A 22921-nucleotide genomic window follows, 5' to 3' on the forward strand; every position below is an offset into this window, starting at 1 on the left:
GGGGCCGGTGGCGCCTGCAGTCCCAGCTACTGGGAAGGCTGAGGCAGGAGAATCCCTTGAAACCCAGAGGCGGAGGTTGCAATGAGCTGAGATGATGCCATTGCTTTCCAGCCTGGATAACAAGAGCAAAACTCCATTAAAAAAAAAAAAAAAAAATATGGTATCAAGGAGTTTGTTTTGTTTTGTTTTTTAATACGATATATTATAACATGTTTGTATGCTGATGAGAATAATTCAGTGAAACGGTAAAAAAAATTGCTGAAGCAGAAGAGTAGATATTTACAAATGGTTAGTTTTTTGAGAAAACAAGAGAGGATGGGATCTAACCTCATCAGGGAGAGTAGAGACATCAAGGTGGTTCTACTATGGCAGAACTTGCTGGAAACCTACTCTCTAGGGTGCAGGCAAAAGCTGTTCATACCAGACACACTCCAGTATAAAACCCCTTCAGGAGGGGTGCCTAAGGAAGTTGCTCGCTGCTGGGTGTTGCTGACTGTGACTGAAGTAACTGGACACTAGGTAAGTTTTGGGTGCTGCAGGAGCAGGTGCTGGGAAACCATGTACTCACTGCAGGAATCTGGCAAACAGCACACCAGAACCAGGAAGCAAAATCGTTTTTCCCTGCAGTGACTCTCCAGTGCCCTCTGCTGACAAAGCTTCAGGGCCAGTTTGCAAAGAAAACATATTTAAAATATTCAGGATCATTTTTGGAGCTGAGAGGCAGTAAATCCATAACTGACAAACTGGGGAATGGAAGGATCAGGCTGACAATACCTGAATCTTCCATCAAATCTACCATAACTAAAAGTGGGATGAGATCATATACCTCTAAATGTGATACAATAGGTACACAGCACTGCTTTTGAAGTATTCTCCTTAAAAAATTGAACCCAGCCGGGAGCGGTGGCTTACACCTGTAATCCTAGCATTTTGGGGTGCCGAAACGGGCAAGTCACTTGAGGTCAGGAGTTTGAGACCAGCCTGGTCCAACGTTGTGAAATCTCGTTTCTACTAAAAATACAAAAATTAGCCTGACGTAGTGGCGGGCGCCTGTAATCTTAGCTATTCAGGAGGCTGAAGTGGGAGAATGACTTGAACCCAGGAGGTGGAGATTGCAGTGAGCCAAGATCGCGCCACTGGACTCCAGCCTGGGTGACAGAGCGAGACTCCATCTAAAAAAAACACACACACACACAAAAGCTCAAATCTGATAAAGCCTCTTAAGTAAATAAAAATAAAAGCTAAGGAATGATTATCACAAAAATGCAGATTGACGCTTACTTCTACAGCAGAGAGAGAGACTAGTAGTATCTGGGTTAGGGACACACGGTGAAAGATATTGAAAATGTTTGATTGCTTAGAATGAGAGATGACTACATAGCATCCTTTATTATCTTATGAATCTTAATCTAAGATACACAGGAAATAGAGGAACAAGTTAATTGATACCATGAGGAAGCAGTCAACTAAATCCAGTATGGGGAACATTTTACAGGATAAATGAACTGGGTTCTCCAGCAAATTAATGGAATGAAAATAAGGGAAGTGTAGATTGTTGTAACAAGATTAAGAGACTTAATAATAAAATGTAATGTATTGCCAAAGTATAATCTTTAAGAGTCAATGACAGTATCCTATACAAAGAAAAAGTGAGCATGTTTCAAAGATGTACTAACAAGAGACTAGTAAAAAAGAACTAGTTCAAAGAGAATTTAGAAGATTGAATATACATACACTGGACATACATCTTCTATACTTCCACTGAACAAAATTCATTGACATTGCTATTGATCAAGAATCATTTGCATTGATATCACTTTTCGACAAGTTCATGTCTACCCCTAAAGAGTACTCTAAATACCCTAAAATACTAAATTAAAGTTAAACTACCCTAAAGAATTAGATAATTTTTACGTAGGCCTATTAGAAAATGCTACAGTGTCGTTCGGGCGCGGTGGATCAAGCCTGTAATGCCAGCACTTTGGGAGGCCAAGGCAGGAGGATTGCTTGGGTCCAGGAGTTTGAGACCAGCCTGGGCAACATGGCCAGAACTTGTCTCTACAAAAAATACAAAAATTAGCCAGGCATGGTGGCACAAACCTGTCCCAAATACTCAGGAGGCTGAGGTGGGAGAATTACATTAGTTCAGGAGGTAGAGGCTGCAGTGAGCCATGATTGCACCACTGCACTCTAACCTGGGTGACAGAGTGAGACCCTGTTTCAAAAACAAAAAAAAAAAAATTTTTTTAAGTTGAATTTGTCATTATATATTATACAATATATTTTCACTAACTTTTGAGCTAATAAGACATTTAAAAGTCACCAAATTTGGAATACAAAGTATTTTAAATGACATTCCAAGTCATATGAGATTGGTTCAGCCTACGCTTTCTGTTCAAAACCCAGTAGTTAATGCTATTAGCATTCAAAATGCCTTTTTTCCTTTTAAAAAGGATAGTTAAACCTGTTATTTTTTACCCTGCAGCCAATTCTTAGCATAAAGCAGGCAGATTTTAGCAGCACAAAAGTTATTTATTAGCTTATGCCTCTACCAGAAAACAGAAATGTTGGCTTAAAATTGTTTCATTGATGTAACTTTTACTTTTTCTTTACAGATATTCATTTATTCATTCTGGCCCTAATACCAAGGTATCCTTCACACAAAAGATTCAAACAGATTCTTTGCATCTTTACCAATGGAAGTTTCATGTTTTCAAGTTTTTTGTTTGTTTGCTTGTTTTTTGTTTGGAGGCCTCTTTCCAAGCACTCTAGTATTCTTAAAATCCTGATATTCTGAATGCTGTATTTTAGCTCAATATATTTATATTAAAAGTAGGGGAAAAAAACTAATATGTTTTCCTTACCCATCACAAGGTCTATGTGGAAACTCCAATAAAAAAGAAGAGACTAACAAGAGAGAAGCATGCACATTTATTTTATTCAAGTTTTACATGACATGGGAACTTTCAGAAACAAAAACCCAAAGAAATGGGGACATTTGTGTAGCGGTGTGGACAGTCAGGCAGATGTATGATTGCATGGACAAAAGTGTATGAGCTAACGGTGATAAACTGAAAACTTAGCAAGGCCTGTCTATTCAGTTTCTTCTTGGCATACCTGTGTGACAGTCCCTCCCTCAGGGCATAGGAGAGGATGCCTGTCATATGAGGGCCTTCAGATTAAGGAGGGAGGAGGGAGTAGGTCAGAGAGTGACCTTCCTAGATTTTGTGGCCTGCTTCAGGGAAGAAGGGGCGAGGGGAACTCTAGTTTCTATGGCCTGCTTTGGGGGAGAAAGGAGCAAGAGAAGGTCAGAGAAACCTTCGTGTTTCTGCTGTTTTCTCAATTTCCAAGGTGCCATATTTTGAGGTAGCACTTCCTGTACCCTGTCATATACAAACCCATTTTCAGACAGCAGCCTTTAGTTCCTCCTTAGATTAAACCAGAGCTGCTCAAGGAATGTAACTACTAAATCATCTTGCTCCATTTAAGATATTTATTTCAAATGCAAATAATTATACCATACCCTTTGGCCTAGTCAGCACTGATTCACTATTTCAAAGCTTTACATTTAAGCCTCATAACAACCGTACGAAGCAGATCTAGTTACTTCCATGTTACAGAAGAAGAACTTGTGGCACACAGAGGTTGAGCAACTGCCCCAAAGCCTCACAGAAGGTGGCAGACTGGCGAATTCAACCCCATGTAGTTTAGCTCGCTCTTACCCAGCCCCATATGCTGCCCTGGCCTCCATCTGGCATGACCACAGAACTGGAGAGCTAGAGGAAGGAATTTCTTTTTCTTTTTCTTTTTTTTTTTGAGACGGAGTCTGGCTCTGCCGCCCAGGCTGGAGTGCAGTGGCCGGATCTCAGCACACTGCAAGCTCCGCCTCCCAGGTTTACACCATTCTCCTGCCTCCGCCTCCCAAGTAGCTGGGACTACAGGCGCCCGCCTCGTCGCCCGGCTAGTTTTTTGTATTCTTTAGTAGAGACGGGGTTTCACCGTATTAGTCAGGATGGTCTCGATCTCCCGACCTTGTGATCCGCCCGTCTCGGCCTCCCAAAGTGCTGGGATTACAGGCTTGAGCCACCGCGCCCAGCCAGAGGAAGGTAATTTCAACTTTGCTTCAGAACCTTAAATGAAGCAGGAAGCTGTAGAGGGGCACAAAGCTACGAAGCTGCTACAAAGCTGTCTCTTCCACCACAAAGCAGAAATTGTGTTCCCAGTGTCCACTGTTGTTACCCTTTCTTGGACTTGAGAAGCTGCACCAATCATGATGTAGTGTGGTGGGAGAGGGACTCAGTGCATGACTGATACCCAGCCAAGCAGGGCCAGGCAGCTTTAGAATGCCCACATTTCATTTAACATACATTTATTTACATGGAAGCCATGTGAGTGGAAGACAGGTGACGTCTCAGCTCTCTTGGGGCTTACATTGAGTGGGAGGAAGATGGAATATAAACACATTTACAAAGAAATGAACAAGGTGCTTTCAAGTGGTAACAAATGCATGAAGAAAGGGAAACAGAATAATGCATGATGGGGAACTGGTTTCAACTGGGTGAGGGAGGAAGACCTTTCTGAGATGCCAATTAAACAGAGACATGACTGACAAGAAGCGGGCAGCCATGAAAGGGGCTGGGGCAGGGAGTTTCAAGACCAGGTGAAAGGTGAAAGCACAGGTACCAAGGGAGAAGTGGCCTGAGGGAGGTCAGAGAGAGTTAAGCGGGGCTGTTATGTCAGGAGCTCCAGCCCTTCCATGCCCCTCTAAGTGTGCTGAGAGGATAGAGAATTTTAAGGGGGGTGGTGGATTTGTGGCTGGAATCTGCCCAGAATGGCCTGTGAATGGGCCAAAGACCTCGGAACAGGGAGGAATGCTTAGTGGCACAGCAATTTTTAAAATTTTATTATTACTTTTTTTTGAGACGGAGTCTTGCTCCGTCCCCAGGCTGGAGTGCAGTGGGGAGATCTCGGCTCACTGCAACCTCCACCTCCCGGCTTCAAGCGATTCTCCTGCCTCAGCCTCTCCTGAGTAGCTGGGACTACAGGCGCGTGCCACCACAACCGGCTAATTTTTGTATTTTTAGTAGAGACGGGGTTTCACCATGTTGGCCAGGATGGTCTCGATCTCCTGACCTCGTGATCCGCCGACCTCGGCCTCCCAAAGTGCTGGGATTACAGGCGTGAGCCACCGCGCCCGGCGGCACAGCATTATTTAAGGAGCATCTTAAACACATTTTCTTCCTACAACACCAACTAAAAAAGCAGGTATCAAGAAGGTCTAGGTAGGATGTGCTGAGACCACCTCCGGAGCACAGGCCCGCCAGAGTTGTGCTCAGCAGGTGAGGTCTACACTACTGCCAGCCCGGAGAGGCAGCGTGAGTTATACTGCTGGACCAAGGGGAAAAAGACAAAATGCAGGGCTGAGGGAGAAGGGAAGGACGCGGGATGTTAAATGTGGGCGTGGTTTCTTCTGAATGTCCCACCCACTCCACCACACTTTGCTTAAATGCAGTGCAAATTTCCTACCCCCAGCGAAGGAGGGGTGAAGATTCGGCAGGTTTTAGGGTCTAGCACCCTGAGCTCCTCCATTCATGAATACCCAAACAACTGTAGCCCACCCTCTCACCACTGCCTAGGCGGGCGAACAGCGTCCTCAGCTAGATCTCCACCCTTAGGAGCAGGGCACTGGCAGAACCGGAGAACCTGCGCCGCCTCTTCCCAGCCGCTGCCAGCCCAGTGCACGAGTTGAACGCCGCTGCCGCCTGGCTGGCCGGGGAAGACGGGGATCTTGACGCAGCGGTGCCTGGGACACAGCAACGGCAGCACAGGGCATGATCCTGCAGCTGGACTGGACGCGGCGGCTGCAGGCAGAGCAGGAAACGAGGGCAGGCTGGGCAGCGGCGTACGCTTTGGCGGCGTCAGCTTCCGGGGCCGTGGGCCGGGGCGCGCCCGAGCCTCCTGGAAACCTCCCCACCAAGGACCCCGGGAACCCGTGTCTCGGCCCGCTTTGCAGCCTCTGGTTTCTAAATTCAGCGTCAAGGAGCGGAAACAACCCCCCTGAACTGGGCCCAGACCCTTAAGCTCCTGGAACCTCAGTTTTTTCCTTCCGTCGAATGGCGACAATGGCTGGTTGAACGTTATTTTACCTAGGAAGTGATAATTTTAGTAAATAAGTCTCAGAGTATTAGCTTGCTAAAATCCTGCTTTGTCCTGGATGCAACTTTAGGCCACGTTAGGGGAAGGGACTTCGTATTTAATGTTGAGCACCTGGCGAGCGCCACCTTCGCCTCAAATTGCCCTCGGACCTTGATCCAGCACAAGGCCAGAGTTGGGCAGTGAGGGGTCTCGAGAGGTGGAAAGGGGATTATTGCACTCTCAAGAGTCGTACGTAGGGGACTCCTAAGCCTTAGGATTTGATCCCTTATACCGTGTAACAGGCCACCCCGATTACGCGCCAAACTCAGGCTGCGGCTCTTGGCGCAGCCTCTGTCCCGCCTGATTTCAGTTTCCATTTCGCTGCCGTTGGTGCCCCACCGCCCGCGGCTGGCTGGGGATTTGCCCGGTGATCAGTGACGTAAAAGAAACTAAGGTTCCTATTGGAAAGCGGAGTTCGGCAGGAGCCAATCCCGGGGCTGGTCCGGGAGAAATCTCGGCGAAGGGCCCCGAATAGCCGGGAGATTACGGGGCGGGGACGAGCTGTCGCGCTGGTTGTTCGTGGAGGAGCGGGACCCGGAACAGACCGCCGCGAGAGAGGAGGGGCCCGGGCCGGGATTCGCGGCCGGGAGCTCGGGACCGGTGAGTAGGGGGTGTCAAATGAGATACAGCGAAGCAACAGTCTCGCACGCGCCCCGGGTTTGGGGCGACCCAGCGCGGCCTCCGGGCCCCTGTTCAAAACCGGGCCAGGCCCCCGGGCGGGCTCAGGAGGGGGTCAAGTTCGCTGTGTCCTCTCTGCCAGCCGGATCCCTCCTGTTTGCTTATCCTTCCATTCTCCCACTCCTCTTGGGTCTTTCTCGCTTTCTGGTATCCTGCTCAGACTCCCATCCATTCTAGTCTGCGGAACCAGAAGTAAGCAGGGCCTGGATGACCGTCCGGTTGCTTGGAGCCTGGTAGATAGGCGACTAATCCAGCTCCCTGACCAAAGTGTCATGCTTTCTTTCTTTTTCTTTTCTTTTTTTTTTTTTTGTTCGGAGTAAACCGGTTTAGCCACAAATACTTGGAGCTGTGCTTTCACTCCTTCCAGCCCATTAGCATTTTTCTTACTGATTTTCTCCCTATTTGGCCTTAGAAAAAAAAGTGTAAATTTAACTTTGTGGAGTAAATGGTAGGGACACACTTCCAAATCTCTAGTAGATTTCAAATTTTGACACCACGATTTGTGTGTACTTCAAAAGAGAGGAGAATGACATTCGTTTATACATGCCTTACCCTCCTGTTTTTAACTGTTAGCTGAAATTTAGCTGAAATCGCAATCCCTGTTTTTCCCCAAGTTCAAAAAAATTACCTTTGAAAAAATAGGCTTTTTATGTTTCAAAAATTGCAATTTTATTGCTTTTAAGTGGACTTTATTTTTTTTTTTTTTTTTTTTTTTTTTTTTTTTTTTTTTTTTTTTGAGACGGAGTCTTGCTCTGCCACCAAGGCTGCGGAGCTGCCAGTGCGGCCGGCTCTCAGCTCACTGCCAAGCTCCGGGCCTCCCGGGGTTCACGCCATTCTCCTGTCTCAGGCCTCCCGAGTAGTTGGGACTACAGGCGCCCGGGCCTCGTGGCCCGGGCTAGTTTTTTGTATTTTTTAGCTAGAGACGGGGTTTCACCGTATTAGCCAGGATGCGTCTCGATCTCCTGCACCTCAGTGATCCGGGCCCGTTCTCGCCCTCCCAAAGCTGCGGGATTACCAGGGCATTTGAAAGAAAAAAAACCCAACGCGGCCCGTCCCTCAGTGGACTTTATTTTTTACGACACTTAATTTACAGAAAATTGAGAAGATAGTACAAAGTTCCCATATGCCCCAAGCTGGGTCCCCAGTTATTAACATCTTACCTCAGTGTGGTACATTTGTTGCAATTAATGAACCAATATCAATACATTATTATTGACCAAAGTCCATAATGTGTTCAGATTTCCTTAGTTTTTACCTCAGTACTTTTTCTATTTCATGATCCCATGCAGGTTACCACATTACATTTAGTTGTCATGTCTCCTGATGCTCCTCTTGGCTGTGGGAGTTTCTCAGACTTGTTTTGATGACCTTGGCAATACTGAAGAATACTGGTCGTATATGTTGTAGGATGCCCCTCTGTTGGAATTTGATTTTTTTCTCCTAAGACTGGGCTTATGCGTAACTGGGAGGAAGACCACAGAGGTGGATTGCCATTTTCATCCCATCGTGTCAAGGGCATGTACTAACATGATTTATAACTTAATGTTGATTTGGCTGAGATAGTGTTTTTCAGGTTTCTCCACTGTACAGTTACCCTCTTTTCCACTCTTTGCATGTACTGTCATCTTTAGAAGGAAGTCACTAAGTGCAGCCCATACCTAGGGAGCCGAGAGTTATATTCCCCCTTCTTGAGGGCAAGGACCTACATATTATTATTTGCAGTTATTCTACATGGAAGATTTGTTTCTTTCTTCTCCCCCATTTATTAATTTATTCAGTGATTAATTTCAGTGTAGAGTCAGGGACATTTATTTTATACTTTGGTTTATAATCCAATACTACTTTATTTTGTTGCTCAAATTACTGCGGCTTTGGCTGTTGGGAGCTCTTTTCACTTTGGCTCCTGTGCTCCTTCATAGTATTTTTATAGAGCTTTTTGCTAATGAGACGCTTGTACTTATGTGACCTTGCCTGAACCTCAAATAGCCTGGTAAACTTGGCAAAATATTTTCCCCTTGTTAAGAGGTAAGGAGACTGAAGGCCCAAGGCAGTGGGTGACTTCTTAGATATCACTTCCTGCAGGGGAGTAACAGGTTGGACTCAGATTGTGTGTGACCACCACAGAAGACACTGCAAACCCCCGAAGAGAGTCCATGGTCTGAATTGAGGCTTCTTGGGAGGACTTCAGACTTGGACCCCCCAGGATCAGAATAGAAAAGACACGGAGAATGGGAAGTTGGTTTTAGAAAACAAAAACATAATTTGGCTGGCATCAGGATGAATTAGATTTTGCCAGCTTGATAGAAATGGAATTTTGTTCTTCCCCCCCAAAATTATGTGTGTGTGGAGGGAGGCCAGCAGAGATCTAGGTAATGTATGTGGCCAAGAATGTCTAAGGAGAGCCCTGGAAGCCTGCTGCTGAAGCAGAATTTTAATGTGGGAAAGGGAGGGTGTGTGGTGAAAGGGGGCAGAATGGAGATGGCAGGGCTCTGGAATTAGAGGAGGTCATTAATTTCACAAACATATGCAGACCCCCTGCTTTGTGCCAGATATTGGAGATAAAAAGGTCAGTGAGGCATGACCTTTGGGTTCACATTCTGATGGGAGAGAGATAAAAATTTCAATTACAGCCACTTATCCATGGCTTAGTTTTCCGTGGTTTCCGTTACCCGTGGTCAACCTCAGCCCAAAGACAGTGAACAGAAAATTCCAGAAGTAAACAATTCATAAGTTTTATATGTGCATTGTTCTGAGTAGCATGATGAAATCTCTTGCCCTCCCACTATTCCTTCATCACAAGAAGGGTGAGTACAGTACAAGATATTTTGAGAGAGAGAGACCACATGCATATAACTTTTATTACAGTATATATAGTTATTTTGTTGTGTTATTATTGTTAACCTATTTCTGTGCCTGCTTTATAAACTTTATTACAAGTGTATATGTGTAGGAGAAACATAGGTTTCAGACATCCACTGGGGTTTTTGGAATGCATCTCCTGAGGATTGAGGGGACTCCTGTACGAATGGGTCTTTAGCAAATGGGGGGGTGCTACTGTCTGAAGCAGTGTGATAGTGCTATCGTAGAAATACAGTATATGCAAAGCTGCAGGAGCTCTCCAGAGGAGGGATACATTCAACTCAGAGATGGGATGGGCACAGGAAACTCCTCACAGATAAGGGGACAAATTGTATTCAAGCTTTCAAGGACGAGCTGCACTGGAGAGAAGAGCACGTACAAGGGAATGGGCGGAGAGTGGGGAGTGAAGAAGGGGCTGTCTTCCTGGTTCAGTGTATCTAATGGCCAGAGAATTACGTAGGACGAGGAGGGATTTGGGGCTGGATGGGTAAGTTGGGGCCAGCCGGATGCAGGGCAGGGGAGGATGCCTGTACAGTTTTGTTTTTGTTTTGAGACAGTCTTGCTCTGTCGCCAGGCTGGAGTGCAGTGGCACGATCTCGGCTCACTGCAACCTCTGCCTCCCAGGTTCAAGCAATTCTCCTGTCTCAGCCTCCCGAGTACCTGAGACTGCAGGCGAATGCTACCATGCCCAGCTAATTTTTATATTTTTAGTAGAGGCTGGGTTTCACCATGTTGGCCAGGATGGTCTCGATCTCTTGACCTCATGATCCGCCTGCCTCAGCCTCCCAAAGTGCTGGGATTACAGCCATGAGCCACCACTCCTGGGCCACCTGTGCAGTTTTGACCTCAGCTAGTAGGAGTTTTTTTGGTTTGTTTTTAATTTATTGTTATTTTTATTTATTTTTTTTTAGAGACAGAGTCTTGAACCCCTGGGTTCAAGGGATCCTCCTGCCTCAGCCTCCCAAAGTGCTAGGATTACAGGCATGAGGCACCAAACCCAGCCTCAGCTGGGAGATTTGAAACAGGAGAATAACAGGATGAGATCCTGTGTGCTAGAAGTATGATCCTGGCAGCACTTTTTAGGAAATATGCCACATCTCACCAAATCTAAGATGCTATTTGTCTTAATCCATTTTCTCTTGCTATAACAGAATACCATAGACTGGATAAATTGTAAATAACATATTTATTCAGCTCACGGTTCTGGAGGCCAATGGTCTCTAGCAAGAATGGCATTAATCCATTCATGAGAGTTCAACCCTCATGACCCAGTCACGTTTTTAAAACCCCACCTCTTAATACTGTTACACTGGCAATTAAGTTTCCAACACGTGAGCTTTTGGGGGACATGTTCAAACCACAGCACCACCAAATCTTTTGTGCGCCCTTATTTTATGCTCCACATCAAAAAAATATTTTGCCAGTTAAATTATGACATGCCATTGATCACATTTCAGAGATGCCAAAATGTGATGTCACAGGTGTCTCAAATTTGATGAACAGCAGTAACTCCCTAGCTGATGGCTTGGATTCCTCCCTTTCCCTGGATTCATGGTTAGAATATCTCCATCTCACTGACTCATAGATGGTAAGTTACTAAGGGAAAGAACAGAAGCTGGGTGGGCCCTTCCCAGGGCCCAGAGAGTTTGTAAATGTCTCTCCCCAAAGATAAACATTTACAACATTTACTGGTTGGGTTGAGCAGCACAATATCTGGTCTACTGCTATGGGGTTCCTTGGCCTGTTACTGGGCCTCTCTCATGCTGTTTCCTTTTGGGGAGTTAAATACATACACACACACACACACACACACACACACACACACACACATATACACACATTCTATATCCCATCCTCCAGAGTGGCAAAAATTAAAGCTGATAATATCAGGTGTTGGTGAGGCTGTGGGGCAGCATGAATGCTCGTAGCCTGCTGGGCATACTACACAGCACTACAGTCACTTTGGAAACAGTTTGACCTGATTAGTCAAACTGAGGATACATCGTACCTATGTGTGCTAGGACATGTATGCAGAAATATTCACAGAAGCAGTGTTTGTCATTGTCCCAAACTGGAAACAACTCATATGGCTATCAGTAGACTGCGTTAAAAATTGTATAGCTACAGAGCAGCAATTAAATAAAATCAGCTCATAATCACATGAGTGAGCCTCACAAACATGTTGACAGCCCCCCCCAAAAAAAAACATGCCAAAAAAAAGGAAAAAATTCCATTCATTAGAGGCTCAAAACCTGAGAAAATAAACTCTGTCGTTTATGGGGTGTATACCTAGGTCTAAAACTAAAGAAAAGGGAAGGAGTGATTCTCACTATTACAACTTACTCCACCACAACCATTTTCTCAGACACAGCTTTTTCTTCTGGTTTCTGTAAGTTCCTGGAGCGAAACCTTGAATACGATGATTTGATGGTGACGTGCAGCCCACTGTTCTTGCTGCTACAGGGAATACAAAGAAATTGCTTCTCTCTCTACCAATTTACTACCATCTTGCTGGAGAGAACGGGTAGGTGACTAAGATTGTTCACAATCCTTCAGCAGACATGTAGGAAGCATCTTCTTTGTGTCAGATACTCTGTGCTTGTGCTTTGTTTTCTCAATTTTTGTTGTCTACTTTGTGCCAAGTACTATGTAGATTCTGGGGATGAGACAGACACAGTCTCTCTCCTTGTTTGGTGGGAAAAGCTGGTGTTAAGCGAGTAATTACACCAATAAGTCAGGACTTAAAATTGCAGAGAAGTACAGGGTGCAGCATGGGGTGTTTTGGGGCTGTCTTACTAGACTACATGTGGACCCAATCTGACAGGTCAGGAAAGAATTGCCAGAGGAGGTGGCTCTCAGCTGAGACTTCAAGCTAGAAAAGGCATTTGCTAAGTGGGAAAGGGATGGTGTTCTAGGCGGAAGGAATTACATTGTCAAAGGGCTTAGCCAGGAAAGAGCATGGCACTTTGAGGCATGGAGAGCGGTTTGGTTTGGCTGTGAGGTGGGAAGTGGCAGGAAATGAGCCTGGGCCATGATTATGTGAGATCCAGCTAGGATCTCCTGAGACAGCCTCCTCACAGAAGAAAGGAAGGGCAGGAATTTTGACTTTATTCCTGGAGCGCCAGGTTTAACCAGGTTGGTTACCCGGGCAGATTGGCAGTTTAACATGGGACCGAGTGTGTTTGAGGAACAAAAGGCCAGAGTGGCTGCAGCACTGGGGCAGCAAAGGAGAGAAGAGATTTATGTAAATCAGGAAACCCTTGAGGATTTGATGATCCCACAGTTGGATCTGATTTCAGCTTCTAAAGGATTCCTCAGTTAGGTCACTGGATATAAGTTCTGGTAGGACAGGGAGTTTGCCATTTTTGTTCTCTGCTGTAACCTCAGTGCCTGACACATAGTAGGCACCTAATAAACAAACATCTGCTAGCTGTTGAATAAATTTTAACATCTTGCTGCTAAACCCTCAAAGGCTTCCCAGGGCTGTTAGGATAAAGTCCAAAATTCTTAACCTGGGTCACAGAGTCTTGCATAATCTGTTCTCTCCTGTTTCTCCACCCTCCCTCTGCTCTCCTCACTGCACTCCACCTGTGGCCAATTGTCAGCTCCTCAAACTCACCGCTACCCTTTCTCCGGCAGTTGATTTCCTCTTCCTGTGAGGCTCACCCTCCACAGCACTGCAAATGGGCAGGGGAGAGTTCATTTTCCAGGCACCAAAGTGCAGTGTATGGTGGAGTGGAAGGAGCCCAGAGCTGGGAGGTGCACCTCACCGCACCTCGTGCTAGCGCTGGCCTTGCTGCCAGCCAGCTCTGCTGCTGGGCAAATTAGTCCGAGGCTCTGGCACTCACTTTCCTCCTCTGTAAATAAGGGGGTTCTAGTGATTCACAGTCCTGGATAGACTTTAGAATCTACTGGGAAGTTTTTTTTTTAATACCAGAACCTGGGCCACCTCTGGAGATTCTAATTGAGTTGATCTGGGTATGTTTTGAAGACTCACCAGTTTGAAGACTGCAAGTCTGATGTGTAGTTAGGGTTTGAACCATCCCACAAGATGATAAAGGATTCCTTCCTATATTTGGTGCAAAGCACCAAGTGATACTTAGGAATATTTTAGACAAGAGAGAGCCTGGTTCTTGATTCAACATTAGACAGATATTCAGGCACAAATATGAGGAACTCCCAATTTTTCCCTGTGGGTCAGCCGCAAGACCAGGGCACTTTAAAGCCTTGTCTCATCCACCTGCCAGCTGGCTGCTACCTCCTGCCCCTCTTTGAGCCCTGTGGGGATTTCTAGCATTCAGAGCCCTGGTGGTTTTTGTAGCCTGCACTGTGCTTCAGAGCACCACTGATGCTCAGCTCCGTGGGGAAAGTCAGCCAAGTGTGACCACAGGAACGTGTCATGCAGTCACTGGGATCTCCTGGGACAGCCTGGGATCCAGGCCTTTGACATGGCCAGTAGGGGTGCAGTCACTCCTCTAGTATGCACATCCAGATCACTTGCTTTTTGCCCTGAATTCTGGCTTCTCCGGGTTTGTTAGAGGTGTCTCACAGAAGTTTACCTCATGGAGAGTTTGCTTATCTCAGATTAAAATACAGGCATTAATCTGGGACCCCAGAGCCCTTAAATGGAGTACCCACAAGGAGTGGAGCTCTAGGCTAAGTGCTTTGGGATTACAGGTGCTTTGCTCTTGTTTGGAGGTCCAGACATACGCTTGAGAAGTGGCTTGGGTACAAACCCAGGCCTCTCTATTCACTTTCTTGGACCCCAGAGTCCACATCTGGGATTCAGTGTCTACCAGGGCACCTCTCTGGGTGGCATCTGGGAGCCAGAGGCAGGCCAGAGTTTCACCCTTGGAGCGCAGTGGCACAGTCATGGCTGTCTGCAGCCTCAACTTCCCAGGCTCAGGAGATCCTCCTGCCTCAACTTCCTAAGTAGCTGGAACTATAGGCATGCGCCATCATGCCCAGTTAATTCAGCTAATTTCTTTTTTTAGAGACAGCGTCTCACTGTGTTACCCAGGCTGGTCTCAAACTCCTGGGCTGAGGCAATCCTCCCGCCTTAGCCTCCCACAGTGCTGGAGTTACAGGCACAAGTCCCCATGCTCGGCTCTCAGCTAGTTTTTGTGGCTCATAATGATTATTCTTGGAGCCAATAATCGTGCATGCATCCACATCTTGAAATTATGTAGTGTCACCTTGGCCAGTCTGTTGACATATGCAGATTAGGTATTTATGAGATCCAGAGACTTATCAGGGAGGGGTGGATTTCAGGGAAAGGGGAACCTCTTAGAGAAAGGTACGGAGTGTCTCTAGTTCTGCCTATGAGGAGGGTACCAGGACATTGCAGGGCTTGTTTGTTGCATCTTCCTGGTTCTTTTTTTTTTTTTGAGACGGAGTCTTGCTCTGTCACCCAGGCTGGAGTGCAGTGGCAAGATCTCGACTCACTGTAAGCTCTGCCTTCTGGATTCAGGCCATTCTCCTGCCTCAGCCTCCCAAGTAGCTGGGACTACAGGCACCCGCCATGATGCCTGGCTTTTTTTGTGTGTGTTTTTAGTAGAGATGGGGTTTCACCATTAGCCAGGAAGGTCTCGATCTCCTGACCTCGTGATCCACCCACCTCGGCCTCCCAAAGTGCTAGGATTACAGGCGTGAGTCACCACGCCTGGCCAGCATCTTCCTGGTTCTATAGAATTGCAGCTAGCTTCTGGGTTTTTTTTTATTTTTTATTTTTTGAGATGGAGTTTCGCTTTTGTTGCCCAGGCTGCAGTGCAGTTGGCATGATCTCAGGTCGCTGCAACCTCCGCCTCCTGGGTTCAAGCGATTCTCCTGCCTCAGCCTGCCGAGTAGCTGGGATTACAGGCATGAGCCACTGTGCCCAGCTAATTTGGTATTTTATAGTAGAGACGGGGTTTCTCCATGTTGGTCAGGCTGGTCTCAAACTTCTGATCTCAGGTGATCCACCTGCTTCTGCCTCTCAGAATGCTGGGATTACAGGCAGAAGCCACTGTGCCCGACCGCTTCTGTTTTATTGAAGAGACAAAAGAATGCCCCCTCGCCCCCAGCAGGGATGTGTGACCTCTGGTGCAAGGCAGTTCATGAAGAGACTTCCTCAGGTTCAGAATTCTCATCTGGGTAAAGGGAGTGGGGGTGGAGTGGGTCATCTCTGAGGTTTTTTTTTTTTTGGCTCTAATTTTGGTTTCTGTCTGTCCAGGAGCCAGGAATGGAGAGAAGGGTAATGGTTTTACTTCTTATTGTGGAAACCTGTTGAGATAATCACAGAGAATATACTGAAGGCATGAAAAATAAGGCAGAACCATAGCAGTGTGTGGCAAGTTGGGGAAGAGTTTTTGGAGAGGGTGAATTTTGCATCGGACCTGACAGAATTGTGTATGGGGAAGGGGAGTGGTTATTCTGGTCTGCTCACATCTCTCATACTCAACCTCATTTCTCCTAATTCTGAAATCTTGAGATCCTCCATCACTAAGAAAGAAAACTACTGTCCAACAGGGACCCTTTATTGCTCACTCCATATGTGAAAGTTAGTCATAGCTAAGGCTAGGGTGCTTTTGGTCAGTATCAGCAGAATATATGCCCCTTTTCTTTTGTCAGCATTACTCAGCTTACAAAGCCCTTCCATGTAGATGACCTCATCTGAGCTTCCTAACAAAGGAGCTGGTATTAGACCCCATTTTACAGTGTGCTTGGGTAGGGAAGAGAGTGTAGTGGATTGAGCGGAGGCTTTGGCACCAGACACTGCTTCCTAGCCATGTGCTCTTGGGCAAGTTGCTTAACCCTGCTGAGCCTCAGTTTCCTCAGAAGGAGTCTGTATAAGCAAGGGAAGGGATTGGTCGTAGAAGTGGTATTGTGTTTCGTTTATCTAGTTACGGCAGACTCTCAAAGACAAATGGTTGTATACAATTAAAATTGTCTGCAGTTCCCCTGAATCCATTCACTTGTTCAGTAAATGTGTATTGAGCTTCTACAAGGTGTCAAGCACCATGATCTCTGTGTCAGTGATTTAACCATTTTTGATGGTTACTACAGACCCCTTTAAGAATGTGATAGAAAACTATAGCTCCCTCTCCACAGAAAACTTTTCTAGCTTTTTATTTTGCTTTGCCGAACCATTTCAAATTGGGTGGGAGACATGAGGCTCTAAATACTACAGCATCCACTGCCTTGAAATACAGGTATTCTCAGCCGGGCGTGGTGGCTCACACCTGTAATCCCAGCACTTTGGGAGGCCAAGGCAGGTGGATCACCTGAGGTCAGGAGTTTGAGACCAGCCTGGCCAACCTGATGAAATCCCATCTCAACTAAAAATACAAAAATTAGCCGGATGTGGTGGTGGGCGCCTGTAATCCCAGCTACTAGGGAGGCTGAGGCAGGAGAATCGCTTGAACCTGGGAAGAAAAGGTTGTAGTGAGTCAGATTGCGCCATTGCACTCCAGCCTGGGCAACAAGAGAAAAACTCCATCTCAAAAATAAATAAATATGTGAATAAATAAATAAGTATAGGCATTCTCATACATAGCCTCAATAAATACCATTAAGAAAATAATTTTAGACAGGGTGCAGTCGCGCATGCCTATAATCCCAGCACTTTGGGAGGCTGAGGTGGGAGGATGGCTTGAGCCTAGGAGTTCTAGACCAGCCTGGGCAATGTAGTGGGAAGTCTTCTCTACAAAAACCTTTAAAAATTAGCCAAGTGTGGTAGCATGCACCTGTTGTTGCAGCAGCTCAGGAGGCTAAGATAAGAGATTGCTTGAGCCAGGGAGGCAGAGAGGTTGCCGTGAGCCAAGATAGTTCCACTGCACTCTGGGGGACAGAGTAAGACCCTGTCTCAAAATAAATAAATAAATAAATAAATAAATAAATAAATAAAAGGAAATAATTGTTTAATATGATCCAACACCCAGTCTATTTTCAAATTTCCCACAATAGTTCCAAGACTATTTTTATAACCTTTTTTTTTTTTTTTTTGCAGGATCCAATCAAGGTTCACCTATTATATTTGTTTATTATTTCTCTTTAGTCTGTAAAAATCAAGAGCAGTTCCTTTGAAGTTTTTTTATGACATTGACTTTTTAAAAGACTAGACCAGTTGCCATGTGAACTGTCCAGCATTCTGGATTTATCTGATTCTTTCCTCATGGTGTGGTTTAACTCCTCCATCGGTACTTTTTCAGTTGTAACATACTTCAGAGTATTCCTTTCCTTTATATTTTGTATAAACTGGAAGTTAGATCTAAAGACTTGACTAGATTCATTCAAGTCAAACATTTTGGCACAAAACTTCATAGGTAATGTTGTGTGATTCATATAGTGCCATGCCAGGAAGCACATGGCACTTTGCCCCGTCTGCTGATGACGCTGGATTTGGTCACTTAGTTAAGGTAACCACTGGATCTCTTCCTTATGAAGGTATGTCAGGAAGTAATCCATTCTTGGTGCTTTGGCACTATGGAGACTATCTCATCTCCCAGAACCTTTCACCTAATAGTTTTAGCATCTATTGATGATCCTTGTGCTATTATAATGGCAGTCACAAAATGATTTTCTAATTCTGTTATCCCTCTTCTACTTATTTGCTGATTAATCTTACAGAAGATTATTCTTCTGTAATTCCCAGACAATTTTAGGTATCTAGTACATGTACAATAATTTTTAGACAGTTTCAGTTTAGAGACCATCAAAGCCCAGCATGGAGCCTGGGTGATGAGGTGTCTTATTTTGCACGGAAGAAGAGCTGTAGCTGAGCTCTTGATAGTCCTTTGATTCTTCTTATTTTGCAAGTAAATTGCAAAATAAGTTCCCAACCCAAAGATAACACAGGCTATCCTTCGACAAAAAAACAACCTCAGCTTTTAAAATTCTAGGCCATTCGGCAAAGAGGCATGCATGAAAAAGGGCTTGAAAGCCCACAGACACACCCAGTACCATTCCTTTTTCCTCTTTCCAAGCACTTGCAGTATGTGACAACTGAAAAAGTGCTGACCCAGGCTTATTTCCTCAACAGTAAAGCCAAGGATTTGGACCAGGCAATTCCTAGCATTTTTTTTTTCTTTTTTGAGATGGAGTCTCACTCTGTCACCCAGGCTGGAGTGCAGTGGCACAATCTAGGCTCACTGCAACGTCTGCCTCCTGGGTTGAGGTGATTGATTCTCCTGCCTCAGCCTCCTGAGTAGCTGGGACTACAGGTGCATGCTACTACGCCTGGGTAATTTTTGTATTTTTAGTAGAGGTGGGGTTCCCCCATGTTAGCCAGGATGGTCTCCATCTCCTGACGTTGTAATTCACCTGCCTCGCCCTCCCAAAGTGTTGGGATTACAGGCATGAGCCACTGTGCCTGGCCAATTCCTAGTATTTCTACCAGCATTACTAACATCTAGGAACTTGATACTACTTTCACTTGACAGTTAAATTCCTTGATTCCTTCATTTGAGCTTTGCAGGTGCTTGATTTTCCCCTCATTATGTCTCTTAAGTCACACATACCTAGATCCATTAGCGCTTCCAGTTGGAATTATTATCAGCACTATAATAGTCTCTTATATTTATGTAGTCATTTTACGATATAAAATGCTTTTTATGTATTATTGTACTAGACCCTCAATGAGTAAACATTATATCCCTGTTTTGTTTACTCTTGGGTCTTATACACTGGGGGTTTTATTTCTGTCCCATTAATGTTACTACTGACCAAGGCCACTGAACTCTGTTGCGATGAACTTTCACCATACATAATCATTAATAGTATTGATTTGCCCGTAATTCAGGTTGCTTCATTCCAGCCTCGCAGTCACCTCTGTGCCCTGCTGGTTGTCTTCCCAGTGCTGCCCTAGTTGCCTTCCATGGATCTATAGGAGAGCAAGTCCTCCAGGTACTGCCCTGTGACGATGTTGTTGAACTCTGTAGCACATGTGTCACTGTGGCTGGTTCTGCTCACTTCCTCTCTTGCTGCCACTTTTGAATTTAACTCTTTGTTTGTGGTTTGGACACTCACTAGATTTGGAAACCAGGGGTTCTGGGTTCTCTCCTAGATTTCCGTCTGTGTACCAGGCTTGTACTTAGTACTTTTACCATAATTCTTTCACATGACTTGCTTAGAAACCCTTGAAGGTAAGTATCACTCTTCCCATTTTATAGATGGATACACTGAGGCTCAGTACTTAAGTGACTTCTGTATTGTCACACAGAGTCAGGGATAGGAGGCTGCTCTTGGGGTAGACGTACTGAGGCTCATAACCTCAGACTGGAACTGGGCCAGGACTACAAAGGTAAACAGAAGCAGAGTCCTTTCTGTGTGTCCCCGCTCCCTGTACAAGCCAAGGCCTCACAGCGCATAGCAGCCACAGCCACCTGAGGATTCCTTCCACTAGATGAGGCAGTTACAGCCAAGAACAAGTCCATTGAGGCTAAGCTGTGCCCCTCTGGAGGGCTGAGTTTAGAGTCCAGCCTTCTAGGGGAAGCAAATTAAGCCCAAGCTATAGAATAGCCCAGGGAAACACTTAGGAAGGGAAATGCTCACAGTCAGACTCCTGAAGCTTCCTGATGCTTCTCGAGTTTTGGTAAAGAACTTAGTTTTTTTTTTTTTTTTTAATGTTTTCTGGTTTTTTGTTTGTTTTGAGACAGTCTCTTATTCTGTTGCTCAATCTGGAGTGTAGTGGCACAGTCATGTCTCACTGTAGCCTCCACCTCCCAGATTCAAGTAATCCTCCTGCCACAGCCTCCTCAGTAGCTGAAACTACAGATGTATGCTACTACACTGAGGTATTTTTTTAAATTTTTAATTTTTTTTAGTAGAGACAGGATCTCACTATGTTGCTGAGGCTAGTTTCAAACTCCTGGGTTCAGGTGATCGTCCTGCCTCAGCCACCCAAAGTGTTAGGTTTACAGGGTGAGCCATGTTATGCTGCCCTCTCTTAGTTCTTGAAACCTGAAACCTTGAGGAGCAAACAAAAGGGGTCTCTTGGCCGGGCGCGGTGGCTCACGCCTGTTATCTCAGCACTTTGGGAGGCCGAGGCAGGCGGATCACGAGATCAGGAGATCGAGACCATCCTGGCTAACATGGTGAAACCCTGTCTCTACTAAAAACACAAAAAATTATCCGGGCGTGGTGGCAGGCGCCTGTAGTTCCAGCTACTTGGGAGGCTGAGGCAGGAGAATGGCGTGAACCCGGGAGGCGGAGGTTGCAGTGAGACAAGATTGTGCCACTGCACTCCAGCCTGAGTGACAGAGCAAGACTCCATCTCAAAAAAAAAAAAAGGGGGGGGGTCTCTTGACTGTATCAGGACCCCCATGACCAGTTGTGTGTCTTGTGCTTTGCACAGTTGAGTGAAGGAGCACTGTGTCCGCAGCAGATGTTGTAGATTTATATATGTGTCATTATGAGTTTCCCAGCAGGTAGTGAGTGATTTTTCTGTTACAGTTGGTGCATTACAGCAATTTTCCAACAGATAGAAGGAAGGGTGTTGAGGCTCTCCCAGCAGGAAGGTATAGGCTATTGGCAGTCTTGCTCTTCACTCTACCAAGCTAATCTTTTTGGGTTTCCATATGCTTATCTGTACAATGAGGGAGTTGGACTAGATCTGTAAGGTCCCCTTCCCTTTGACATTGTGTGAGCCTTGTGGGAGTTGGTGGTGTCTGTAGATTGACTGAGTGCTGGAGCTGGCAGCCCTGTGCAAGGCTGCCACCTCTGCCCCTTTACTGTGCTTGCGCCTGACTCTATGTCTCGTCTCCAAGGAGAAGTCCTCACCAGTGAACGGGGACCTCTCTGAACTAAGGATACCATGGCCACGTCAGCCCCACTACGGAGCCTGGAAGAGGAGGTGACCTGCTCCATCTGTCTCGATTACCTGCGGGACCCTGTGACCATTGACTGTGGCCACGTCTTCTGCCGCAGCTGCACCACAGACGTCCGCCCCATCTCAGGGAGCCGCCCTGTCTGCCCACTCTGCAAGAAGCCTTTTAAGAAGGAGAACATCCGACCCGTGTGGCAGCTGGCCAGCCTGGTGGAGAACATTGAGCGGCTGAAGGTGGACAAGGGCAGGCAGCCGGGAGAGGTGACCCGGGAGCAGCAGGACGCAAAGTTGTGTGAGCGACACCGAGAGAAGCTGCATTACTACTGCGAGGATGACGGGAAGCTGCTGTGCGTGATGTGCCGGGAGTCCCGGGAGCACAGGCCCCACACGGCTGTCCTCATGGAGAACGCCGCCCAGCCCCACAGGGTAAGCCCTTCTCACCCCCGAGGTGGCTTGCCACCTTCAGTGGACGCTCTGCCCTGCAGTCCTCAGAGGACTCAGCCTGATTCTCCCCTCCTGCCCCAGCCCAGAGCATCCACCTGTTGCTAATGCTTGTTTTTCCACAGGAAAAAATCCTGAACCACCTGAGTACCCTAAGGAGAGACAGAGACAAAATTCAGGGCTTCCAGGCAAAGGGAGAAGCTGATATCCTGGCCGCGCTGGTAAGTGACGCTGTTTCAGGAAGCCCTGAGACGGTGCACCCGTGTAGGGCAGGGTGAGCCTGGGCAAGTAGGCGGCAGCTGGGAGGTGTTTCTAGCATTGTTTATAGGGAGGACGGGCGTCAGCCTGGCAGTGGCAGACCTGGGTTTTAGCCCAAGTGCTGTCTTTCTGAGCTTTGTGGTCTTGGGCCTGTTTCTTTCTTGTCTGAGAGACAGGTGGGTTGTCTGGATGTCAGCTAGAGTCCCTTCTCTTTTCTGTGACTCTCACCTTGATGGCAGGACCTATGTCCAGCTGCTGGTTCTCTTCTGCCAGGGGACTGAAGAAGGTGTGACTTCATTCTTCCTTTCAGAGAGAGAGAGAGAGAGAGACAAGGTTGCCTGAGAGTGGAGAGGGTTTGGAAGAAGGGAGCTGGCTCCAGGGTAAGAACTGGGAGGGAAGGGCTAGAGAACAGCTAAGGCAGGCCTGCCAGTTCTGATGGTGCTGTACGTAGTGAGGCCCAGACCCAGGATAATGGTTGCCAGTATAGTGGGACCCCCTCCATATCTGTGGGCTCCACACCAGTGGATTTACCCAACTATGGATCAGAAATACTCAGAAAAAAGAAAAAGCATCTCTACTGAACATATACAGATTTTATTTCTTGTCATTGTTCTCTAAACAATGCAGTGTAGGCCGGGCGCGGTGGCTCAAGCCTGTAATCCCAGCACTTTGGGAGGCCGAGGCGGG

The 22921-nt window shown here is 46.3% G+C and overlaps 1 protein-coding gene across 8 annotated transcripts in view; it reads left to right on the forward strand.

Moving 5' to 3' along the window:
- The first annotated feature begins 6686 nt into the window (after positions 1-6686).
- The window catches only part of TRIM26 (tripartite motif containing 26), a 30140-nt gene continuing 13905 nt past the window's right edge, over positions 6687-22921 (forward strand). Inside the window, exons 1-6 of one of the 8 annotated variants that reach the window (XM_017862928.1) lie at positions 6687-6795; positions 11190-11320; positions 12098-12256; positions 19511-19614; positions 21477-21961; positions 22102-22197. In XM_017862928.1, the coding sequence (XP_017718417.1) occupies positions 21524-21961; positions 22102-22197 (534 nt within the window). In that variant the 5' untranslated portion in view covers positions 6687-6795; positions 11190-11320; positions 12098-12256; positions 19511-19614; positions 21477-21523. The remainder of the gene's footprint in view (positions 6796-11189; positions 11321-12097; positions 12257-19510; positions 19615-21476; positions 21962-22101; positions 22198-22921) is intronic. The other 7 variants (XM_017862929.1, XM_017862927.1, XM_017862932.1 and 4 more) reach the window with 7 other exon arrangements.

Source organism: Rhinopithecus bieti, unplaced genomic scaffold, assembly GCF_001698545.2.
Source record: "Rhinopithecus bieti isolate Rb0 unplaced genomic scaffold, ASM169854v2 scaffold_64503, whole genome shotgun sequence".
Lineage (NCBI taxonomy): Eukaryota > Metazoa > Chordata > Mammalia > Primates > Cercopithecidae > Rhinopithecus > Rhinopithecus bieti.